General features: G+C 45.4%; 1 protein-coding gene across 9 annotated transcripts in view; it reads right to left on the bottom strand.

Annotated features, from left to right (window-relative positions):
- NF1 (neurofibromin 1) overlaps positions 1–22,279 on the bottom strand; it is a 527,350-nt gene that overhangs the window by 319,435 nt on the left and 185,636 nt on the right. For all 9 annotated transcript variants that reach the window (XR_003858146.1, XM_029611915.1, XM_029611920.1 and 6 more), the window contains exons 18-26: positions 19,150–19,223; positions 18,518–18,601; positions 15,987–16,427; positions 13,830–13,969; positions 13,109–13,231; positions 6,378–6,461; positions 5,909–6,025; positions 4,862–5,043; positions 3,570–3,781 (exon numbers count right to left, since the gene is read on the bottom strand). Coding sequence is in view for 8 of the 9 variants with exons in the window: in XM_029611915.1 (XP_029467775.1) it covers positions 3,570–3,781; positions 4,862–5,043; positions 5,909–6,025; positions 6,378–6,461; positions 13,109–13,231; positions 13,830–13,969; positions 15,987–16,427; positions 18,518–18,601; positions 19,150–19,223 (1,457 nt within the window). In the remaining variant the exon portion in view is untranslated. The remainder of the gene's footprint in view (positions 1–3,569; positions 3,782–4,861; positions 5,044–5,908; positions 6,026–6,377; positions 6,462–13,108; positions 13,232–13,829; positions 13,970–15,986; positions 16,428–18,517; positions 18,602–19,149; positions 19,224–22,279) is intronic.

Below are 22,279 nucleotides of genomic sequence, written 5' to 3' on the forward strand. Positions count from 1 at the left end.
CTCTTGGCTATGTTCACAACCCAGCCGAGAGAGTGGAGAACATCGCAAACCCTGTAAATCGACTGTCGACATAGATCTGCTGACTTTGCTCTGATCAGCCAGTTGTCTAGATAAGGATGCACCAGGAGACCTTCCTTCCGAAGTGCCGCCGCTACCAGCACCATCACTTTGGTGAAAGTGCGTGGGGCTGTGGCCAGACCAAAAGGAAGTGCCCTGAACTGAAAATGTTGTCCCAGGACCATGAAGCAAAGAAAATGCTGAGACTCAGAGTGAATCGGAATGTGCAGATAGGCTTCCGTAAGATCCAGAGAAGCCAGGAACTCCCTCTTGCGCACCGCCGTTACCAAACGCAAGGTTTCCATCCGGAAGTGGGGGACTTTGAGGGCGGTATTCACTCTCTTCAAATAGAGGATGGGCCGAAACGTGCCCTCCTCCTTTGGAACCACAAAATAAATGGAGTAGCGTCCCTTTCAGAGCTCTGCCAAGGGCACTGGAATGACCGCCCCCAATTCCTGGAGGCGGCCTAAGGTCTCCTGTACCACCTTTCGCTTGTGCCCCGGACCGCAAGGTGAAATTAGAAATAGATCTCGAATGGACAGAGCAAATTCTAACACATAGCCGTCTCTTATTATACTGAGAACCCACTGATCCTGCGTGATGTTGCCCACTCGTCGTAAAACTGCCTATAATAGGAACGACGGAGTGGACCGGCCTCGCTTCATTGCGAGGATTTGCCACTGGCTGCAGATCCTCCTGCAACACCCTGAAACAGCCTACGGGCTTCCCGAAAGGACTACCCCCAAGTATGCCCCCTAGGGAAAAATGACCTCTGAGGAGCTGAGGGAGCCCGCATCAGCCGAGATCTCCTGTCGGTACGGAGACGCAAATGGGTCTGATAAAACCTCTTCGCCTTAGGTCTGTCCTCTGGTAGCCGTAGCGGCTTATTCTCCCCAAGCGACTGAATCAGATGCTCAATGTCGTCCCCAAACAACAGACATCCCTTGAACGGCAAAGAGCCTAACTGCATCTTAGAGGAGACGTCCACTGATCAATTACGCAACCACAACAACCATCTGGCCATGACAGCCAAAGCCATAGCTCTGGAGGACGTACTCACCAAATCAGAGGGCATCTGCTCCAAATGCAACCGCCGCCTCTATTCACTCGACACTATCCACTTGCTCCCCCGACTTCGGGAGCAGGTCCTGCAGCTGCTGCACCCAACGGAGACAAGCCCGCTACATAAATCTTGAGCAAATCGCTGCAAGCAAACCCAGCGCAGAGACCTCAAACATCCGTTTGAGATGAACCTCCAATTTGCAGTCTTGCATTTCTTTCAATGCCGCAGAAACCACCATGGGAATGGTGGTCCACTTAGTCACTGCAGACACTGCCGCATCGACCTTAGGAAGGACAAAACACTCCAAGACCTCCTCTGGAAGGGGATAGAGCTTCCCCAAGGTCCTCCCCACCTTCAGCGAAGCATCAGGTGTCCCCCACTCTGCATCCACCAACTTCTGAAATGCCTTATAGTACGGAAAGGAAGCCGGGGGATCTCTTACCCTGTCCAGGACAGGATCCTCTTCCTCCAAATCCGGGTAACTCCCAACACCTGAAAGGCTAAGGGCAGCAACAATTCCTCCCTTTGGAACAGGCAGACCTCCTTAGTATCCTCAGACCCGAGATTAGGGTCCCCTGGATCATCTCCCAGCAAAGTATCCCCAGACACCGGCACCCCCTGACCTGCTGGTATCACCGGGTCCGGGTCCTCGGGAGCATCACCGGAGTCACCAAGGCCCCCTCTGACAGACTGCCTTGGTGTCGGAGGTGACAAACCTCTGAGCGGAGGGCAATGATGGCCTGACCCCCCAAAGTGGGTCCCGAGCCCGGCAACAAACTTCCCAGAGTCCGCTCAACATTAAGGGCCAAATACAGTAATAAAACAAATTCCGGGGAAAAACACTTTACAGCCCCAGCACCCTCAGAGCTAGCGGCAGCACCAGGTCCACTCACGATTTCCACCCCCTCAAGGCCCCCCTAACTGACCCTGAAGTCGGAACGGCCTGGAGACAAAGGAGGCGGACCCTGCCCCACTCTCCCCGATGGCGCGGGAACTGCCGCCAAAAAAATCCAAGATGGCCGCCGTTCTTATGCCCTCGGAGGAAGAATCAGTACCCTGGAGAGCGCTGCAGCCGAAAATAGCCCCCGAATCACTGGAACGACGTTTTGCTGGTGGAGGAGCTCCGGATGAGCCCCATCCGCCCTCCAAACACAAAGCCTGGCTCTGTTTAGACGCGATCGTGCCGGGTCATATTAAGGAAGGGAAATAAAAATACTGTCGAGAGAAAAAAAAAGAAAAAGTTAGGAGAAAAAACCCCCAAAGGAAAAAGAAAGCCTCCCTCACCCCGGAGCTGATCTTACCGGGGGAAGTCGCCGTCAGAGCTGTGCTGCTGTCTGCCAGAAAAAAAAAAAACAGCCTTTGATTTTTTTTTTTAAACCTTATGGAAAAATACACTGAGAGCTAAAAACCTGACTAAAAGAAACAGGTAGTCTCAGCCATAAGGGAATGAAAAAATCCCTAGAGAACCTGCAACCGCCTGGGTGCCTCATGAGGGAAGGTTCAGGACAATCAGATGTACACCCCACGGGCTCACAAAAGGGAACAACCCCCGGCCTGCCTGCCTCTACCGGACGGGGTAGGACCCACCAGAAATTCAAAGGAAAAAATAAAACCCCCGGGAGGAAGGCTCAAAAGAAAAGCATTAAAGACAAAAAACCCGCAGAACTGCAGGTAGAGCACCCTGTGCCATCTATTAGAGGCAGAGAAAATACTGAGGAACTGCAGGTGGCACTAGGCTTTATGTAGCAGGGTCAGGCAAGTTTTTTTTCTCTGTCTCCACCTGCTGGCAGGGATGTAAGAGCCCAGGCGTCTGGACTGATCTGGGTACGTACCGGGAATGACTATTAACTACTGTATCAAACTGGGCCAGTGTGGTGGCTTAAGGGCAGTGCTGTGCATTTGCATGCAAAGGGGCCTAGATTCAATTCCAGGTCAAGTTTTCTGTTCCCCAGGGTCATCTGGAGCTGGTTCACAGCTGCTGGGAGAAGGAATCCATAAACATCACAAAACAGCGACACCTAGTGGTCAGATTTAGGGCCCATGATTGCAGGGTTTTGGAAAGGTGTCTGACCCCCACCCTCTGTCAAAGGCTGCTGTTGCAATGACTGGACTAAAAGTACACAGAGAAGCATTATAAAGTAGGGGAAAAATCTCCAGGTAAATTGAAAATGAAAACTCAGGGTGCCAGATTCCAGCCCTTAAGCAGGAAGCCCAAAGAAAACTGCCAGGGCCAAAAATATATACACCATCAAATTAAGGATGGCTCTTTATTCCAGATACTGAAAATCAAATCCAATCCTCAATCGTCATCCTCATATGCAAAAATCTAACCAAGCCAACTGTACCATCTAACCTCTTTTTCTTGTAGTTTTGAAAAATAAAACAAAGGAGTTACTACAGGATAAAAAGCCATTTTAATAACAAACTGCACATGTAAAAGTCTGCTCACCCACTGTGAACAAGGCACCACATTGGCTAGAGCCATGGCGATGGGCAGTTCTCCTTGGTCGCCCATCATAGTGACCAATTCTACCAATCTCTCAAAACGATCCGCAAGCACAGTTTCTGCCAGGGTGTCAAACTCAGTCCCCTGCTGGAGGATTTTGGTAAGGACTTCCATAAATGTGGCTCTTGTCTGCAAATCCTTGTGATAGCCCAAACCTAACAATACAATAACCACAAATAGAGATTTTAAAATTTTACACTCTCATAACGCTGAAACTGTCAGAAGTTAAAATATTTAAGCAGATCAAGGTGTGTGTCTTAGTGGCACCAAAGACAACAGTGGGAGGGGAGAAACACATGTATAGTTGGAGGAACATGTGTTGTGCAGTCCACTAATAACGTCAAAGACTGTCCGTTGGACTTGGTGTATTAATAACTGTACTTCATAATGTTGGCATGGAATGTATTAAGAGTTGCATCTTTTGTATTTGTCTAATTTATAAATAAAATGGTTGTCTGGTGATGAGAGAGATATTTTATGACTCTCAATAACTGGAAGGGTTTCTTCAAAACAAAGTTGACTTCTATTGCTTAACATTAGTGTTTCAGATTATGTGACAAGCATTATATATATATAACCATGTTTGCTGTATATTGATCCTTCTGAACGTCCACATTTTGAGGTCTAGAGGTTAAATTTTGTTACCCCCATGTATTGATTTGTTTCTTTCTATTGGATTTGCTGTAATTTCCAGAATCAAGTGTTCTTGATGATTTTGATAAAATTAAAGAAATATTAATCTCCCTCTCCCCCTAAAAAAAACAGAAAAATAAATTTAAAAAAAGACTGGCCAGGTTGAAGAGCAGCAGAATGATAAAGGACCACAATAATTACTCCACTGGATGAATCCTTTCCTAACTGGGTTTGATTTTTGCACATTCTAGGATAGGAATTAATTCCAGAGTCAAGCCATGCTGGGTCATTTCAATGCGCCTCCTCCTTCCTTGTATAAGTGTCTATATTCCACTCACAGTGCTCATGTGGGAAAGCTGATGTGTGTTCAGATGGCAATAGCTCCCAGTGTGGAAGGAGACTATAATGAACAATATGATGAATTTGGTGACAATCATTCTTCCAAGATTACCTCTGAGTGATAACAGAACGAATGGCAACAGCTTAATTCTTGCCTGTGCATCCAATGCAAAGAAAAATCAGAAACATCTTGCATTGCCGATGCCAAGAACAATCCAAAAGAAAAAGCATTCTAGATTCCTAATGAAATTGACTTGTCTCACCTATTGAGTGCATGAGACCACTGTCCACATTAGCATTCAGTAAATTTGACATAGCAAGAACAGTACAGTGTCGCAGGGAAGCTAGCCTCCGAGACATCCCTCGTTTCCTTCCACCAGTCTGAGTACCATCATCTTCAACTTCGCTGCAGTCATTTAGAAGATTCATAAAGAGAGTAAAATACCTGAGAAACAAACAAAAGGTTGACAGAGGGAGCCTAGTTCAGGCACTTGGGTACCAATGCACTTGCAATTCTTTTCTGAAGATTACATAAAATGTTAAGAGATACATTATGGACAGCCACTTTTCTATTAAAAAGAGCAGTGAGCATTTCAGCTTTGATTTTGCTCCAGATTTAAGATTTGAGTGAAAAATAGTCAATCTGCTAATGCTACTCTGACAAAAAATGGTGCTGAATTGGCACACATTTGACACCACTGTTTGAAAGTTTCAATCTTCAAGCCTTCAGTGCCGGCTACTGTCCATTCAGGTATTTCTCATATACACTCATAAGATGCACAAATGGACAGCTGAAGCCTTGACAACTGACACTAATGCTCTCAAGTTTCAAACATGTGCTAATTCAACACTTTGTGTTCGTTACCCTTTGTCCAATATATGCATGTGCATTTTTCTAATGTAGTTCTCAAACCAGTGCATCTTTTATCAAAAGATGACATCTTCAACAACATTTTGCAGAGAAAAAACATTGTGCAAGCAAAATTATGTACAAACTCCATATTCCTAAATTTGTCACTTTTCCTTGGAAGTGACTTAAGAGATTTTGCACAAAACAAAGCTGGCTCACACAGCCTTTGAAGCACTTTCTCTAACTCAGTCTCGTATTTTTGTCTGACCATCGGTCCCACAGATCTCAGTCATGTGGCCTTCACTCTGGTGGCAGAAGCTAATATAAAGATTCTCTTGCCAAAAAATCCCATAATTCATTTATTTCTCCTATAAACTTGATCACAAACCAAACCTCTTCTCATTTTTGCCTTGCCTGCCTTTTCCTTATAAGCTAATTAGGAACACGGTGGAAAACCTACTTGAGGAATAACTGGGACTTGGCTTCCATCAGCTCTACTCCATCTCCTTCTTCAGGTTGCAGAGGTAAACCAGCAAGGAGAGAGACTACTGCTTCCATGCTGGCCTGGTCCAAGTCTCTGCACAAAGGATAACACATCAGAGTATGAACCTTGCCGCCGGTCATTCTTGTAGAATAATTTGCTGTTAATGGGCAGAGTCTACACTTCCAGAACAGCTCATGTAAGTGGGAATACATTTTGGCTCACACAGACAGTCAACTTAGTGGTGACCCTGAGACAACAGGCAAGTAGAATGAGGCAGCTGCGATGGTGAAAATTTACAAAATTTGGCCAGAGGTTGATCCTTTAAGACCTAATATTTTTAAGCTTTTCTCCTGTTCGATGAATCAGGGACTTCATACTCCGTGTTATTTCATGCTCTCTCAAATCTCTCTCTTGCCAAAGAACAGCTACAATATGTGCAAATTACCTGGTTAGGCATTTTACATCCTCATCCGCTGCTTGGTTAGACGTTCCCATAACCCAGTCTGTTAAATATTCCACCATCTTATTCCTGGCAACAAAAAGGCGTCACATGAACTGCTGCTACCTTCCCTTCCATTTACTTGTATACATTTATTTTTTATTTTATTTAAACGGTTTTATATACCGACAACCGTTTGCACATCGTGTCGGTTTACATATAACTTACAACCAATGTATATATAGGCATTGCCTTTACAAAGAACAGTAAACAATAGAGCGCAGTAACAGATCAAAAACTAGATAAATTAGGAGGGGGTATGCCACATTACTGTATACATTACAGTAATGTGGCAGACCATTTACACCACTGGTAAATAAAGGAAAATTAGTTCTTACCTGATAATTCTTTCCTGTAGTACTACGGATCAGTCCAGACAGCTGGGTTTTGCCTCCCCTCCAGCAGATGGAGACAGAGAAAAACTTGTAAAGCACCCCCCTCTTAACCTGGTGTGCTGCCTGCATCTCCTCAGTATAATCACTATCAAAGCAGATAACAAGTAGGAAAGTGGCAAAAAAAATTGCATCAAATACTGCAAATCAAGCAAAAAAACCAGCGTCAAATTGAACACCACAGAATAACCCTGTAGCCTTCTTTTGGTTTCTTCAGCAAAAACTTCAACATCAAAGCGGACTCTCTCACAAGGGAGGGCGTCTGGACTGATCCGCAGTACTACAGGAACGAAAATTATCAGGTAAGAACTAATTTTCCTTTCCCTGTACGTACCCGGATCAGTCCAGACAGCTGGGATGTACCAAAGCTTCCCTATACTGGGTGGGACATAGAGAGCCCCACCTGAAGAACAACACTGCCGAAATTACCATCTCTTGGAGTCTGAATTTATTTATTTATTTATTTAACACTTTTCTATACCGACCTTCATGAAAAATTTCATATCAGATCGGTTTACATGTAACAAAGGGTATAACAAACAAGAACAATTCACTAGAAGCGGAAGTTACATATAACAAGGGTAGATAACTTGGAGGCTAGGCTAGTCAGAGGTATAGGACAGTGTAACTGAAGAGAACTAGAAAAGGCAATGGAACAAAAGAAACGGCGGCTTAATTATAATGTCTAAACATAGCGGGGCGTTAGCCGGTATGTCCAAACGGTAGTGACGAGCAAAAGTATGCAATGTTTTCCAGGTTGCCGCCCTGCAAATCTCTTGCGGCGACACTAACTGACATTCAGCCCAAGAAGCAGCCTGAGACTGTAGCGAATGAGCTTTCAATCCCTCAGGAATAGGCCAGCCCCGATACAAGTAAGCAGACGAGATAGCTTCTTTTAACCATCGGGCTATAGTAGTCTTGGGTGCCTGTTGACCTTTCCAAGCTCCATTCCACAATATAAACAAATGATCCGAAACCCGGAAAGAATTTGTGACCTCCAAATAGTGTAGGAGAGCCCTCCTGACATCCAAACGCTTCAATTCCTTAGCATGCGGTGCCTCCGAATTGATGTGAGAAAAGGCAGGAAGTTCCACAGACTGATTCAAGTGGAATGACAAGACCACCTTTGGCAAGAAAGAGGGAACGGTTCTGAGAGAGACCCCCGAATCCGAAGTATGTGAAAAGGGTTCCCTACAAGAAAGGGCTTGAAGTTCAGATACCCTGCGAGCCGAGCAAATAGCCACCAAAAACACTGTCTTAAGAGTGAGGTCCTTTAAGGTAGCCTGTTTAAGAGGGTCAAAAGGAGCATCATACAAGGCCTTAAGCACCAAAATCAGGTTCCAAATCAGACAGACCGGATGGATCAGTGGATTCAAATGCTTCGCCCCACGCCAAAAACGGACGACATCCAGATGGGACACGAGAGAAGTACCATCCAGCTTTCCCAAAAGCCATCCCAAGGCTGCCACTTGAACCCGAAGGGAATTAAAGGATAAGCCTTTAGCCAAGCCTCTCTGCAAAAACGCAAGAATCTGCGGCACCGACAAGCAGTGAGGAAGGACTCCCTTCTCCTTACACCATACCTCAAACACCTTCCACACTCGAGCATACATCAGTGAGGTAGAAGGTTTGCATGCTTGGAGAAGGGTAGTAATAACATCCTCCTGATAACCCTTCTTTCTCAGTCGCCTCCTTTCAAAAGCCAAGCCTCTAGACAAAAGCAATCCACCTGATCGAAAAATATAGGGCCTTGATTAAGAAGATGAGGAAGATGACCCAACCTCAGGGGACCATCCACTGCGAGATTGACTAGATCCGTGAACCACGGGCGCCACGGCCATTCCGGAGCCACCAGGATTACTCTGCCTGGGTGAACCTCTATGTGATGGAGAATTTTCCCGACGAGAGGCCACGGTGGAAAAACAGAGGAGCACCGTGCCCAGCCACAGAAGAACCAACGCATCTACCCCTTCTGCTCTGTGCTCCCTTCTGCGACTGAAGAAGCAAGGCGCCTTGGCATTCCTTTGAGTTGCCATCAAATCCAAATAAGGAACTCCCCACCTGCAAATGATGAGGTCCATCGCCTTTCGGAGAGTTCCCACTCTCCAGGATCGATGCGTTGTCGACTCAAGTAATCGGCTTGCACATGTCTGTACCCACAATGTGCGATGCTGCCAGAATTGCGAGATGTTTTTCCGCCCAATCTATGAGTTGTTCCGCTTCTGCGGCCACAGCTGGCTTTTGGTGCCGCCCTGGCGGTTGATGTAAGCCACTGTGGTTGCGTTGTCAGACAGGACCTAAACTGCCCGATTGCGGGAGGACGAGCTGCAGCGCTAAACGAACTGCTCTCGTCTCTAGGTGATTGATGGACCATTGGCTTTCCTCCGGCGTCCAGAGACCTTGGACTGCCCAGGATTGGCAAATAGCCCCCCCTCCCCAACCGGAGAGGCTGGCATCTGTGGTGACTACCACCCACTGGGGAACCTCGAGATCCACTCCATGACTCAGATGCTCTGGGATCAGCCACCAGCCAAGACTGGATCTGGCAGACTGCGAGCGGTAACGGGATTTGGAACTCCTCAGACTTCGGATCCCAACGAGAAAGCAACGCTCTCTGTAACGGTCTCATATGAGCAAACACCCAAGGGACCAACTCCAGAGTCAAGGCCATGGAACCAAGGACCCGCAAGTAATCCCATACCTTGGGCAGAGGAAGACAAAACAGCCGGCGGATTTGCTGCATCAACTTGGAGATCCGATCCGCTTGGAGGAATACCTTCCCCACCCTGGGTATCAAAGCGGGCTCCCAAGAAGTCCAGAACCTGGGACGGATGAAGATTGCTCTTCGCCTGATTGACCACCCATCCCAGAGACTCAAGGAGACCCACAACCCTGCTGATCACTGCCTCGCAAAGTACCTTCGACTTCGCCTGGATTAGCCAGTCATCCAGATATGGGTGAACTAGCACTCCCTCTTTCCGAAGAGCTGCTGAGACTACTACCATGACCTTGGTGAAAGTGTGAGATGCCATCGCCAAACCGAATGGCAGGGCACAAAACTGGAAATGGTTGCAGAGGATCTTGAATTGAAGGAACCTCTGATGATCCCTGCAAATGGCTATGTGCAAATATGCCTCGGTCAAATCCAGGGAAACCAAAAACTCGCCCCTGCGGACCACCGCTATGACAGAGCGCAAGGTCTCCATCCGGAACTGTGGGATCTTGAGAGCTTTGTTCACCTTCTTTAAGTCGAGGATTGGCCAAAAAGGCCCCTCCCTCTTGAAATAAATGGAATAGCGTCCCTTTGTGCACTCCGCCGGAGGGACTGGTACTATGGCCCCCAAGGCCAACAGCTGGTCGAGAGTCTGTTGTACCGAGCGCCCCTTTGTGCGGGATCCGCAAGGGGAGACTAGAAAGAGGTCTTGGGTGGGGCCAAGCAAATTCCAACACGTTATTAACTCCCTGTGTCATTAACTGCTGGAGCATGGGGTGAAGAGGAAAAGTCCTGGATGGACCCCTCAGCCCCGCGAGGACCAGATCTACTGAACCCTGAGGCAGCACTTCCTGAGCAAGGTCCACCCCGAGCTCCACCAGGACCCACGGGATAAGAGGGTCCAATTCCTCTTTGTGAAAAAGGCGAACCACTCTCAGATCATCACCCACCAAGGGAGACGCCATGTTGGAATCGTCCTCCAGATTGCCTCCGGGGAGGGGTGTAGGAGTCATCAAGGCGTCGGTTGGACCAGTAACCTCGGCATCGGTACCAGGGTGCCCCCCTCCCCCCCCCATCAGAAGGTAAGAGGTGCGCAGCTTTTTAACGTGCAAAGAGCCTTGGGTCTCTTGACTCCTCGGTACCTTGCTTGGGGGCCCCTCAGGTCGCCCCTGCACCAAAGCCCCTGTTTGACGAGCCTGGGTGGCCAGAAAAGCTTTGTGCATTAAAAGCACAAAGTCCAGCGAAAAGGCTTCAGGCCGCTCCCCGCCCCCCAACGGCAGGGGATCGTCATCTCCATTCAAGCCCTCCCTGGGCTGCTCCTGCCAGTCCTCAGGACTGCTGGGGACGGGAGAGAGATCGCGAGGGAGATCCCCTCCCCCCAAAGCTCTTGCCTGTACCTCGGCGAAAGTATTCAAAATGGCCACCGGGAATGGATTGGCTCGGTTGCTAGAAATAGCCTGTCTCTTCCGAGAGTGAGGCAGCAATTCTGAGGTGCCTTCCCCAACGGGGAGGCACCGAATACACAGGCCTGAGCGGGAGAGTCCGACGCGCAGGGAGAGTCCAGACGGTCGCGGCATTGAAGGGCCGGATATTGGGTGGGGGGGGGGAGGGGAGAAAGGAGCAGAAAATGGCGCCGGAGCCGCAGCCTACAGAAATGTGCGCCCTGCAACCCCGGCGCTCCCACTGGAAAGCACCTCACCCTACTACCCCCGGAACGGACTCTGACAGTAAAAAAAAAACGCGCAGCAGCCTGAAACCAAAAGAAGACAAGAAAAGGTTCCTTTTTTTTTTTTTGCTTTGATCTGACTGGTAATGAGGAGAGGGGAAGGACAGGACTACCGGTAACCCCCCCCCCCCCCCCCCACCTCTGTCTTACCATCAAAGGAGCTTCGCGGGATCACGAACCCCAGCTCCTAAACGCCCACAACCAGGGGGGATAGTCCCACTGGGAGGCTTCTCTGCTTCATCTGATATATATTTTTTTCCAGCTTTCCTGGTTCTTAGCCTAACCTTGCTAAACCTTGTCTTCTTATTATTTTTTTTCTTAAAGGAGAACTGTCTACATCCCCAAAAGTGCAGACCGCAGGTTTTGCACCACTTCCATCTGCTGGATGCAGAGAAATACTGAGGAAATGCAGGCAGCACACCAGGTTAAGAGGGAGTGCTTTACAAGTTTTTCTCTGTCGCCATCTGCTGGAAGGAAAGCAAAACCCAGTTGTCTGGACTGATATGGGTACGTACAGGGAAAAACTATGTTGCTTATTTGTTTTCCAGGTCCTGCTTCTGTCATTGTACCTCCTGGGCCGAGCAATTTATTTCACTTCTCATGTAAAGCAAGGTGCAGATCTCTTGCCCTCCAAATTGACAATACAGGACAGGTACAAAACAATCTAATAAATTGTGATACTTCTCTTCTACTGTAGGACCTTGGGCCAGAAGGATCGTGGGCTACATGGACTTTGATTTGAACCAGTTTGGCAATTCTTATGGTCCTCATTCATTGTACCAGTGCATGCTTCCTTTCTAAGAAGGCTGCAAACAGGAAAGGAGCAGCCACAGCTGTTTGGAACGGGAACCATGTCCTCTGTACAGTTCAGATTATCGCAGCCCGAAAGGAACAGAGAGGAATAAGTTCTGGATCAAGCAAAACCTCTTTGGTGATCCAGAAGAAGAGGCAATGCAAGGCTGCAGCTGCTCCTTTTCCCATCACATCATCTCACCTACTACTCCAGAGCTCACACTCCCTCTTGCCTGCTAGCAGCGATTACTAGCTGGTTGGCTGATGGCTAAACAAAACTGGCTTGTAGGCCATATGCAGTATATTGATGTATATTAATATACAATGGTCCCTAGCATGTAAGCACAGGAGCATTCATAAATTGAGTTTCTAAGGTGACAGCTCTAAGAATGGACTAGATTCTTTTGTGAGGATAATATTGTTGACATCTAAACACTTCCCTGTTTATAATGAAGTTTGTGATGATTAAATGGTGCTAGTTTGCTAGAATTGGAAAATGGAATTGTCTATTATCCACACAAGTGCAGAGTGATACGAACCATTCCCATAAGGCTCTGCTAATGTGCTTCAACCCTAACAGAAAGCAGGCAAAAGGGTAAGTTCCATTTGGTTCTTAGAATAGCAGCTTGGGTGCTAATTCTATTGGCACAATGATTTATGGGGTATAATACTTGTTCTCTGGAAATTGAGATCACCTATTAATTCTGATGAACCAATAAACAGTGCTCAAACTGTGAGAATTTGTATTTACTACCTACCTGAGCCCGATTTGAGCTAGCAAACTAGGAGAATCCCTGTGCTAGTTCAGAGCCCTCTTCTGCCTTTCTAGGGAAATTAAAGGCAGATTCCAAGGCCTCATACAGTGGTTACTATTAACAAATATTTCAACTCATTCTCGTGCTCAAGAGCAACAATTTCAAAGGAAGCCAGATACCGTCCCTTCCCAAAAATGCTAGGGACTTCAGTGGCCTCAACCTTCTCAAACCTCCAAAACCTAGGAAATACTCAGCAGGTTGAGCAATGTGAAATAATGGACCAGAAAGGGCATCCTTACCGAAATTTCATTTCTTGGCAGAAGGAAAGATCGTCTCGCCTTTCCATCATCACTTCTACGAGCTGGCAGAGTTTTGTCTTTATCTGGATGGCATGCACTAAATTTCCAAGCACACGAACATATCTGTAGAGAAGGAAGCAAAAAAAAAATATATCCATCTGGGTAACTGATTACCATTCCCCAAGCAAAAATAGAATTGTTTAAAGTAATTTTTGTCTCCTAGTTTTTTCTTTTTGGCAGAATAATTTCAGCTCAGTCGGAACCAGTGCTGGGATTCTGGCACCATAAGCCTTCATTCACAACTAGCCAAGGATTGTTTTCTCTCTTTTAATTGACCCTCCCTCACTCCCATTGATCCTAGTCTGGTCATTGCAGCAATGAACAGGAACATTGCACTAAGCGTCCTTCTGGAATCCTGTATCATGGGCTCTAAAATCCAGCCACCAGGAGTTTTCCATACTGGTGACCATGACTCCACACCCCCAGTTTTTCAGCATCCACAGCCAGCTTGGTGTGCAGAAGACGTAATCTGGATTGAACCAGGGTTCTTCTGCATGTCACTAAGCAGCCAGGCCAGCCCATCTTCTAGACCTATAACTAGTTCATCATTAAATATTAAAAACCAGTTTTGAAAAAAAAAAAAAATTCCCTGATAATCAGATACCATACAAGTGCTTCATCACGTTCTGACAGCCAGGCTTTCCAAGAGGAAGGGACCTACCGAACTAGATTCAGCATCATGGTCTCAATGCTAGCTTGTCCCAGGTGCTCAGAACTGCCCTCTGTAGGATTATCAAGCAAATTCTTCAATATAGCTATGGTCTGCTCTACAAACTGCGTATTGGTGTCAGTCAGCAAAACCTGGAAAAAGTGCACAAATTTAACAATTTTAGTCCTGGGGGAATTCTGCGCTACTGCAGAGTGCAGATTTTGCGCAGAATACCCCCCTGCGCAGAATTGCCATTTCCTGTGCAGAAATGCCAAATTCTGCCAAATTGCAAAATTCTGCGCAGAAAATGGCAGAAGAGACCCCAGCATCCCACAAACGAAGCGTGCAAAGATGAAGGCCCAGCGCACTGTTCAACGGTGAAGATGAAGCCCCCCCTGGGACATGCGCCGCTCGCGGCAAAGATGAAGGCCCCGGCACACCATTTGTGGCGAAGATGAAGGACTCGTGTGTCGCGAACGGAGTGTGCTCTGCTCGTGGCGAAGATGAAGGCCCCAGTGAGAGTGAATGTGTGTGTGTGAGAGGGGAGGGGGGAGGGGGGGACAGCAGGGAGAGGGGAGGGTGAAAGAGAAAGCAGGGGGGTGAGTAGGAGGGTGTAAGAATGCATGGGAAGTGAAAGAGCGGGGGGTGGGGGGGATGCTTGAGTGTGGGTGCCAGAGAGAGGGAGCCTATATGAGGAGATTGTGAAGGGGTGTGTGTGTGTGAGAGATTGGGAGCTTGTGTGTATGGAAAAGGGTTTGTGTGTATATGAGGATGCTAGCCTGTGTGAAGGGATTGTGTACGTGAGAGAGCCTGTGTGAAGGGGTACATGACAGAGAGACATAGGTAGCCTGTGTGAGGGTGTATGTGTGCGAGAGAAAGGGAGCTTGTGTGGGTGTGTATGCAAGAGAGAGGGCCCTGTATGAGGGGATGTGTGTGTGCGCAAGAGTGTGAGGGAGCCTGTATGAAGGTGTGTGTATGTGTACTAGAGAGACGGAGCATGTGTGTGAGAGAGGGAGGGACAGAGAGAAGCCTATGTGAGGGGCAGTACTGAGAATGGGGTCAAACTCTGGGATTGGTGATAAGAGTGGAAGGGGTTGAGCCTAGAAGTGGAGAGGAGAGATACTGGCAGATGGAGGAGTTGGGGCCTGAGAGGACAAAGTGGCCGGGGAGTAAGGAGAGCGAATGGAAGGGACACACTGAATTTTAGGGAAATTCTGCTCAAAATATTTAAAATTCTGCATCTCTAAGTAATAACTTTTTTCTGTATTAATTTAAAATGTAATTACTTAAAGACTGTCATGTAAATTGTTATTCTGACCAATATAAAGTTTGCAGAATTTTGCAGAATTTTAAATTTTTGTGCGCAGAATTTTAAATTTTTTGCACAGAATTCCCCCAGGAGTACAATTTGTAAAGCTATGCAGATGATACAAGAGAGAGGAGAAGATAAAGGAGGAGTCACAGTGCTATTTATTAATTTTACAAATAACTCTGCAGGTTTACTTTCCTATAGGGGCCTTAAAATACTTGCTTTACTGGTGAAATCATTCCTAGTATCCCAGTAATTATCTTTAATCAGAATTATTCTGTATAGCGTTACACACAGTCAATACCATATAATAAAACTGATAATGTTCAGAATCTGTGTCCCTAGCCTACCGTGATTGTGTGGCCGAAGGAGAAACCACACAGTTAGCTTGCTGCTGCATATTTTACAATCTGTCTCCGAATCAACATTCCAGAAAGCTTTCACACCGCTTAATGCAATCTTTTAAAGAAATCTGCAGAAGCTCATATACTTAGAAAGACAAGGACTTTCTCAAGAAAACATAAAAAAGATAGTTGCACTTTCAATTCAAAACAAGAGAGACATTTCACAGTTAAAAGTTAGCAACATAGGTTTTAATTTGATAAACTGATGAGTTTTGTACTTGGTACATTTTTTGTGTACAGTTTAAATATTTAATTATGAATATATGAATGGTTTTCAATTTAAAAAATTGACTTTTTTGCAGTCAAATGTGTGAATCTTTATGCCAAATTATTCAAATTTGCCACAATTGCCACAGATTTTGATAACTCTGCCGCAGGACCCAGGGCTCTGATATATACATACATACACACATATACATAATAGGCAGGAAATAAATTTAAAACTGCATTAGTTACCTGTCCTTGTAAGTCAAAGAATTTGCTGATATTATTCTTCATTTTGTTAAATAGCATGGGATAAAGCGCAGGGCTCAGTTCCAAGCCCACCAGATCTTTAATGTTCGACCGAATCTGAATTCCCACTTTTTCATGGTTGCACACCATCAAGGAAAGCAGCCTATCCAAAAATTTGCTGACGGGTGTCTCTGTGTTGCCTTCGGTGGACACCATGGAGATCATGGAGCCCTTGCGTTCGCTGATGGGTCCCATGGGCGGGCTGTACGTGGCCAAGCCTGCGCTGCTGCGATGTTGCAGGCAGACACCGCCCAGAGCACATAGGAAGCCTGTCATGTTGATCCATTCCTGCAGAGAGTCCGTGTCAGACAAATCTATTGACCCACCTCCGCTAACATGAGACATTCGCCTCTTCACGATGGTTTTGTGAAGACTTTCAGTGCACTAAATAAAATCAGTTTACAGAGAACTAGAATTACCTTTCTTCTCTTTCATTATAAAGCATCGACTTTCATAAATACAAAGCCAAAAAAAACCAACCATTTACTATAATAATAATTCAAAATAATATGGAAAGCAGTAATTGTCACCCAACAGCAGTGACATTTATGATTTTATATTTGAAAGACTTTTGTGTTGTCTTGCAACAGCCATGTTCAGAAAGATGCCATAAATTATACTACAATGCTTCTTACATATGTTCTTGAGCATGCCCCCTGAAATAGGTCTAGCTTTTAAGATGTTAACATGAATGCTCATAACATGTTTGCAGATATAGGTCTACAAATAGGCCCCGCATGCAAATTCTGGTTAACCTGAAAACCAGACCTGTTGGCAGAGCCCCAAGTGTTTCAAAGCAAGAACTGAAAACGTGGCTCTTTAGAAAAGCATACAATTTAACATAAAACACCAATATGCTGATAATTTCAATGTCAATACCAAAGATAATGTTAGTGGAGAGAGCAATAAGTAATGCACGATGTAAAGTATATTGTAAGTAGAATTAGAATCATAAGTTCCTAACTCTTAATTCATTTTCCAGGTTCTCCATCTGCCTGTGAGTTACCAAACTGTCTTTAATATGAGAATTATTAACAGCTTGTAAAGATGAAACTTGCGCTGTTGTTATTTTACCCATCTCCTCTAATTGTTTTAATCTACAATCATGTATTTCTAGAGCATTTTTAAATTCCACTGAGGTTTTGTTATTCTGACTTACAGCATTAGAAACTATCTTCTGAAGTTCAGTTATTGCCCTCCAAACATCTCCCAATGTAATATTTTGTGGGTCTATGGACTCTGGAACTACACTCTGTAATCCAGAGCTCACCATATCCCCATCTAATTTTACCTCACTACCCTGCGTGGGGTTAGAAGTATCACTCGCAGTTGGGTTAAAAGCTGCTTGCAAAATATTTGGGGATGGTTGGGTAGGGGAATCCATCAAAGATTGAAGTTGCTGCACTTGGCCAGGGCTGTCTGATGCACCAGAAGAGAAAGATATGTCAGGGATTGATTCGCGAGCAGATTGGCTCACTCGTCTTATTACATGGGAGTCTATGGGACCCCTTGCCACTTGTACAGCCGGCGAAGAAGTCCACAATTTAGACCTAAAAATGTACAAATATGAACTAGATTATTTCCTTACTATTGTGATGTCCTAGAATATACATGAATATGAAATAGAACATATCCTTATTGTGGTTTTAACCTAGAATGTGAATGAGAACACACTGTATGTGATTGTTGACCAAGAATATGAATGCTGATATTGTCAACCATTGTGATTATCATTCGGAACAAAGGTATATAAAATGCCTAAATAAATAAATAAATAAATACTGTGCAAATACCATGACTGGTCCATACTGGCAATATTACAAATCACATATTAATGTCATTGTGACACTCTGAATATGATACCACTCATAGGAAAGCCAGGAAAAAGACATTTAATGAATTTCAGTAACCTAAAATGGAGAAATTACTGACCTGATAATTTTGTTTTCCTTAGTGTAGACAGATGGACTTGTCTGCATCTGCTAGCAGGGGAGCACATAACCCACTGGTCCTGAGTCCATCTGGCTACACGCTAGGAAAGTAACATTTTTAATCGACATGGTTGGACACAACTACTTCTTATGTACCTTTGACATGTAACATACAAGGGTACCAAACCTGTCCTGGGGACTCCCCCAGTCAGTCTAGTATACAGGATATCCATAATGATTAGGCATGACAAATTTGCATGCACTGGAAACCCAGTGCATGTAAATTTACCCCATGCATATTAACTGTGAATGTCCAGAAAAGCTGACTATGGGATCCCCAGGAAGGTCTGGAAAGCTCCGACATATAGTTTTCTTTTAACCATTTTGGAACAAAGTTAAGTTAGATTGTTAGCTTTCTGTTGCCCTGTACACCAGGTGATCATTCCATTTGCCTCGCCCAGGTGGGAATCATGATGACTGAATCAGAATCAGCCCCTGTGCATTATACCAACAGGCACAATAAAAGATGGGTTATGGTCTTACTTGGCCATCCTCCAATTTTGTTTTCGGGTAGTTAAGAATGTGTTTGGTAGCCACCTCCCATTTCGTATGTGTATCTTCCCAAGCCTAAAAAATGAAGAATTTTCTAGCATTTTATTTCACGAAAATCATTCACTATTGTACAAATTTAATCTGGATCTTATGACTCGCAATAATCAGAGGTTAAAAACCTGCTCAATATGGATCACAAGTAGTTATTAAAAACACCCATAATTATTTCCATTCAGTATCAATAACAAATCCTATTGAAACTTCAAAATTTCATACAATCGCCCATCAATTAAGCCATAAAAATTAACCTCCCCAGTTATATGTTAGATATAGACTCAATCAGGTCATGTAATTAATAGTATTAGTCCCAGTGAAATATCAGAATGTCATCCCATCAGTAGAGCAGTATAATTAACCTCTCCCCAGCATCACTAAGCCAGTTTGGCCAGTATAAACAAAACAAAATATATTGCCATATATAATTTACACCAAGCTAAAATCTATATTATATCAGACAAAACACCAAAGTCATAATGTCCCTCAAAAGTGATCAAATGCATCTTTTTATCCAGCTATTTCCATCTGCACAGGTAAAGCATTTTCATAGCATAGGTAAAGCTCACCTCTGTGTTTCCAGCTGTTGGATGTTCTATGCGCCTCAATAATGCCATCACTCTCTTCTGAAGAGCTGCTCGCCCTGTGGTCGAAGAAACATTTATATTTAACATTTAACATCCACTTCCATCAGAATCTTGAAAATAAGACAATGAGTGCAAAGTCATTCAGCTCCTGTTACTGAATGATCAGCATAAAAAGAAAGCCAACAGGGAAGCCACTGAAATATATATAGAATAAGTTATTCCAGCAGCGCTATTCTAGTCAGAGAATGGAGGAAGTGATGTGATTGTGTGCTGCAGCCTCAGAAGCGGTACCTTTCCAGTCTTTACTCAGAAGAGAAATTAAGAACAGGGGTAGGAAAAAGGACAAGAAACATTGAACATGACAGCAGATAAAAAACTGAAGGTCCATAAGTTTTGCTCATGTCCCTGTACTACTTCACTACCAGAAACCCAAACCTCCATTTTCACCCTCACTTTCTCTTCACTATGGAACTTCTGTGCTTGTCACATGCCTTCCTGAACTCCAGAATACCAGAAGATAACTAAAATATCCCATCTGAAAATCACAAGATATTTTAGCATAATTATAATAATTGGCTCTTCCCTGTGCTGTAGGCAAACAGAAATACACATTAATTTTGCTCCTGCAATTCCTCTTTAGCTTACACAAGCTAATACTAGTTTATAAAGAAGCAGAATATAAATCAAATAGGCAAGCTAAAAAAACAACCTGAGAATTCAAGAAAGGAAAATTGGTTCTTACCTGCTAATTTTCATTCCTGTAGTACCACAGATCAGTCCAGACTTCTGGGTTTTGCCACCCTTCCAAGCAAATGGAGACAGACTGACACTGTCACTTAATCTGGTGTGCCACCTGCAGTCTGTTAGTATTGACCCGTACCCAAACCAAGATGGAAAAGTATCCCAAAACTCAACATAACCTATCAAACATCTCCCGAACGAGCAGGAGAAGGAACCACTAAATCTGAATGACCTTTATAACCATATAAGTCAGAATATACAACCATCACCTGAGCCAGAAAAATCCAACTGAAAATCCTTCAGCTTATATACAAAAAAAAAAAAATCACAGATCGAGCAAACTCCCCAAACCCGGGCGGGACTCTGGACTGATCTGTGGTACTACAGGAACTAAAATTAGCAGGTAAGAACAAATTTTCCTTTTCTTGTACATACCCAGATCATCCAGACTCCTGGGATGTACCAAAGCTTTCCTAAACCAGGTGGGACTGCGAGAGTCCTGCTCGAAGTACACTTTCCCCAAAGCCCATGGTATCTGGAACCTGAACGTCCAGACGATAATGCCTGGAGACTGTGTGCAATGACTTCCAAGTAGCCGCCCTACAAATCTCTTGTGGCAACACTAACTGACATTCAGCCCAGGAGGCCGCTTGCGACTAAGTTGAGTGAGCTCTCAGACCCTGAGGCAACGATCATCCCATGCAAATGTACACCAAAACTATGGCCTCCTTCAACCTTGGCACTATGGTCACTTTTGAAGCTTTCTGCCCTTTCTTAGCACCACTCAAGAGATTGAAAAGATGATCGAGCACTCTAAAGCTATTAGTGACCTCCAGATAGCACAATAGTGCTCGCTTCACATCCAGACACCTCAACTCCTGGTAACAGGAGTTGGTAACTCCATGGGCTGATTCAAGTGAAAGGACGAAACCACCTTTGGAAGAAAAGAAGGAACCGTACGCAACGAGACCCCCGAATCTGAAATCCTTAGGAAAGGATCCCTACATGAAAGGGCTTGTAGCTCCGAAATCTGCCTTGCCACCAGAAAAACAACCTTTAAAGTAAGATCCTTCAAAGTTGTCCTGCGCAGCGGCTCAAACGGTGCCCCTCACAATGCTTTAAGAACCAAGTTTAGGTGCCATGGGGGACATTCTTTCTGCACCGGGGGACGCAAATGTTTGACACCTCACAGAAACCGCACCACATCCGAATACGCAGTCAGAGGTATCCCGTGCATCTTGTCTCTTAAGACACCCCAAGGCGGCCATCTGGACCCTTAAAGAGTTGAAAACCAAACCTTTCACCAAACCTTGCTGCAAAAAAGACAAAATGTGGGCCACAGAAACTTGAATCGAATCCACGCTATGCTCCTTGCACCAAACCTCGAACACCTTCCACACCTGCACATATGCCAAGGAGGTGGACTTCTTTCTTGCTTGTAACAAAGTGGTAACAACATCCTCCGGATACCCCTTTTATCTCAGGCGCCTCCTCTCAAAAGCCAAGCCGGAAAAAAGGAGTAATCCACCTGATCCAAAAATATGGGACCTTGGTGCAGTAAGTTGGGGAGATGAGCCAGAAGTAGTGGGCCATCCACTGCGAGATTGGCCGTGGTTTTCAGATTTAGTCAATGAGGCCATTCCGGCACCACCAGAACTACCTGCCCCGGAAGAATCTTTATTCTTCGCAAGACCTTGCCCACCATATGAACATGCCATACTGGGTCAGACCAAGGGTCCATCAAGCCCAGCATCCTGTTTCCAATGATCATGGCAGGAACACAAACAAGAGAATTTCCTGTGGCCACGAGAGGACTAAGGCATCAAACTCTTTTGTCCCATGCTCCCTCCTTCGGCTGAAGAACCGTGGAATCTTGGCATTCTTGTGTGTTGCATTCTTCTGCGTTGCCATGAGATCCATGCAAGGGACTCCCCACCTGCGACATATGAGGAGTATGGCTTCCTCTGACAACGCCCACTCCCCGGGCTCCAACTGCTGCCAACTGAGGAAATCCGCCTGCACACTGTCCAATCCCTATGTGGGAAGCTGCCAGAATCTCCAGAAGGCGCTCTGCTCAGTGGACCAACTTCTAGGCCTCCTGCGCCACCGCCTGACTCCTGGAACCGCTCTGCCGGTTGATATAATCCACCGTCATTGCACTGTCCAGCAAAACTCTCACTGGTCTGCCCCAAACTAGAGGCAGGAAGGCCTGCAACACTAGACACACTGCTCTCGTCTCTCAATGGTTGATGTTCCATGATGTCTCCTCTGAAGACCAGTGCCCCTGCGCCATTTGAGCCTGACACACAGCCCCCCAACCAGAGAGGCTGGCATCGGTTATGACTACTATCCAACTCGGGACCTCCAAGGT

This window comes from Rhinatrema bivittatum, chromosome 8 (assembly GCF_901001135.1).
Source record: "Rhinatrema bivittatum chromosome 8, aRhiBiv1.1, whole genome shotgun sequence".
NCBI lineage: Eukaryota > Metazoa > Chordata > Amphibia > Gymnophiona > Rhinatrematidae > Rhinatrema > Rhinatrema bivittatum.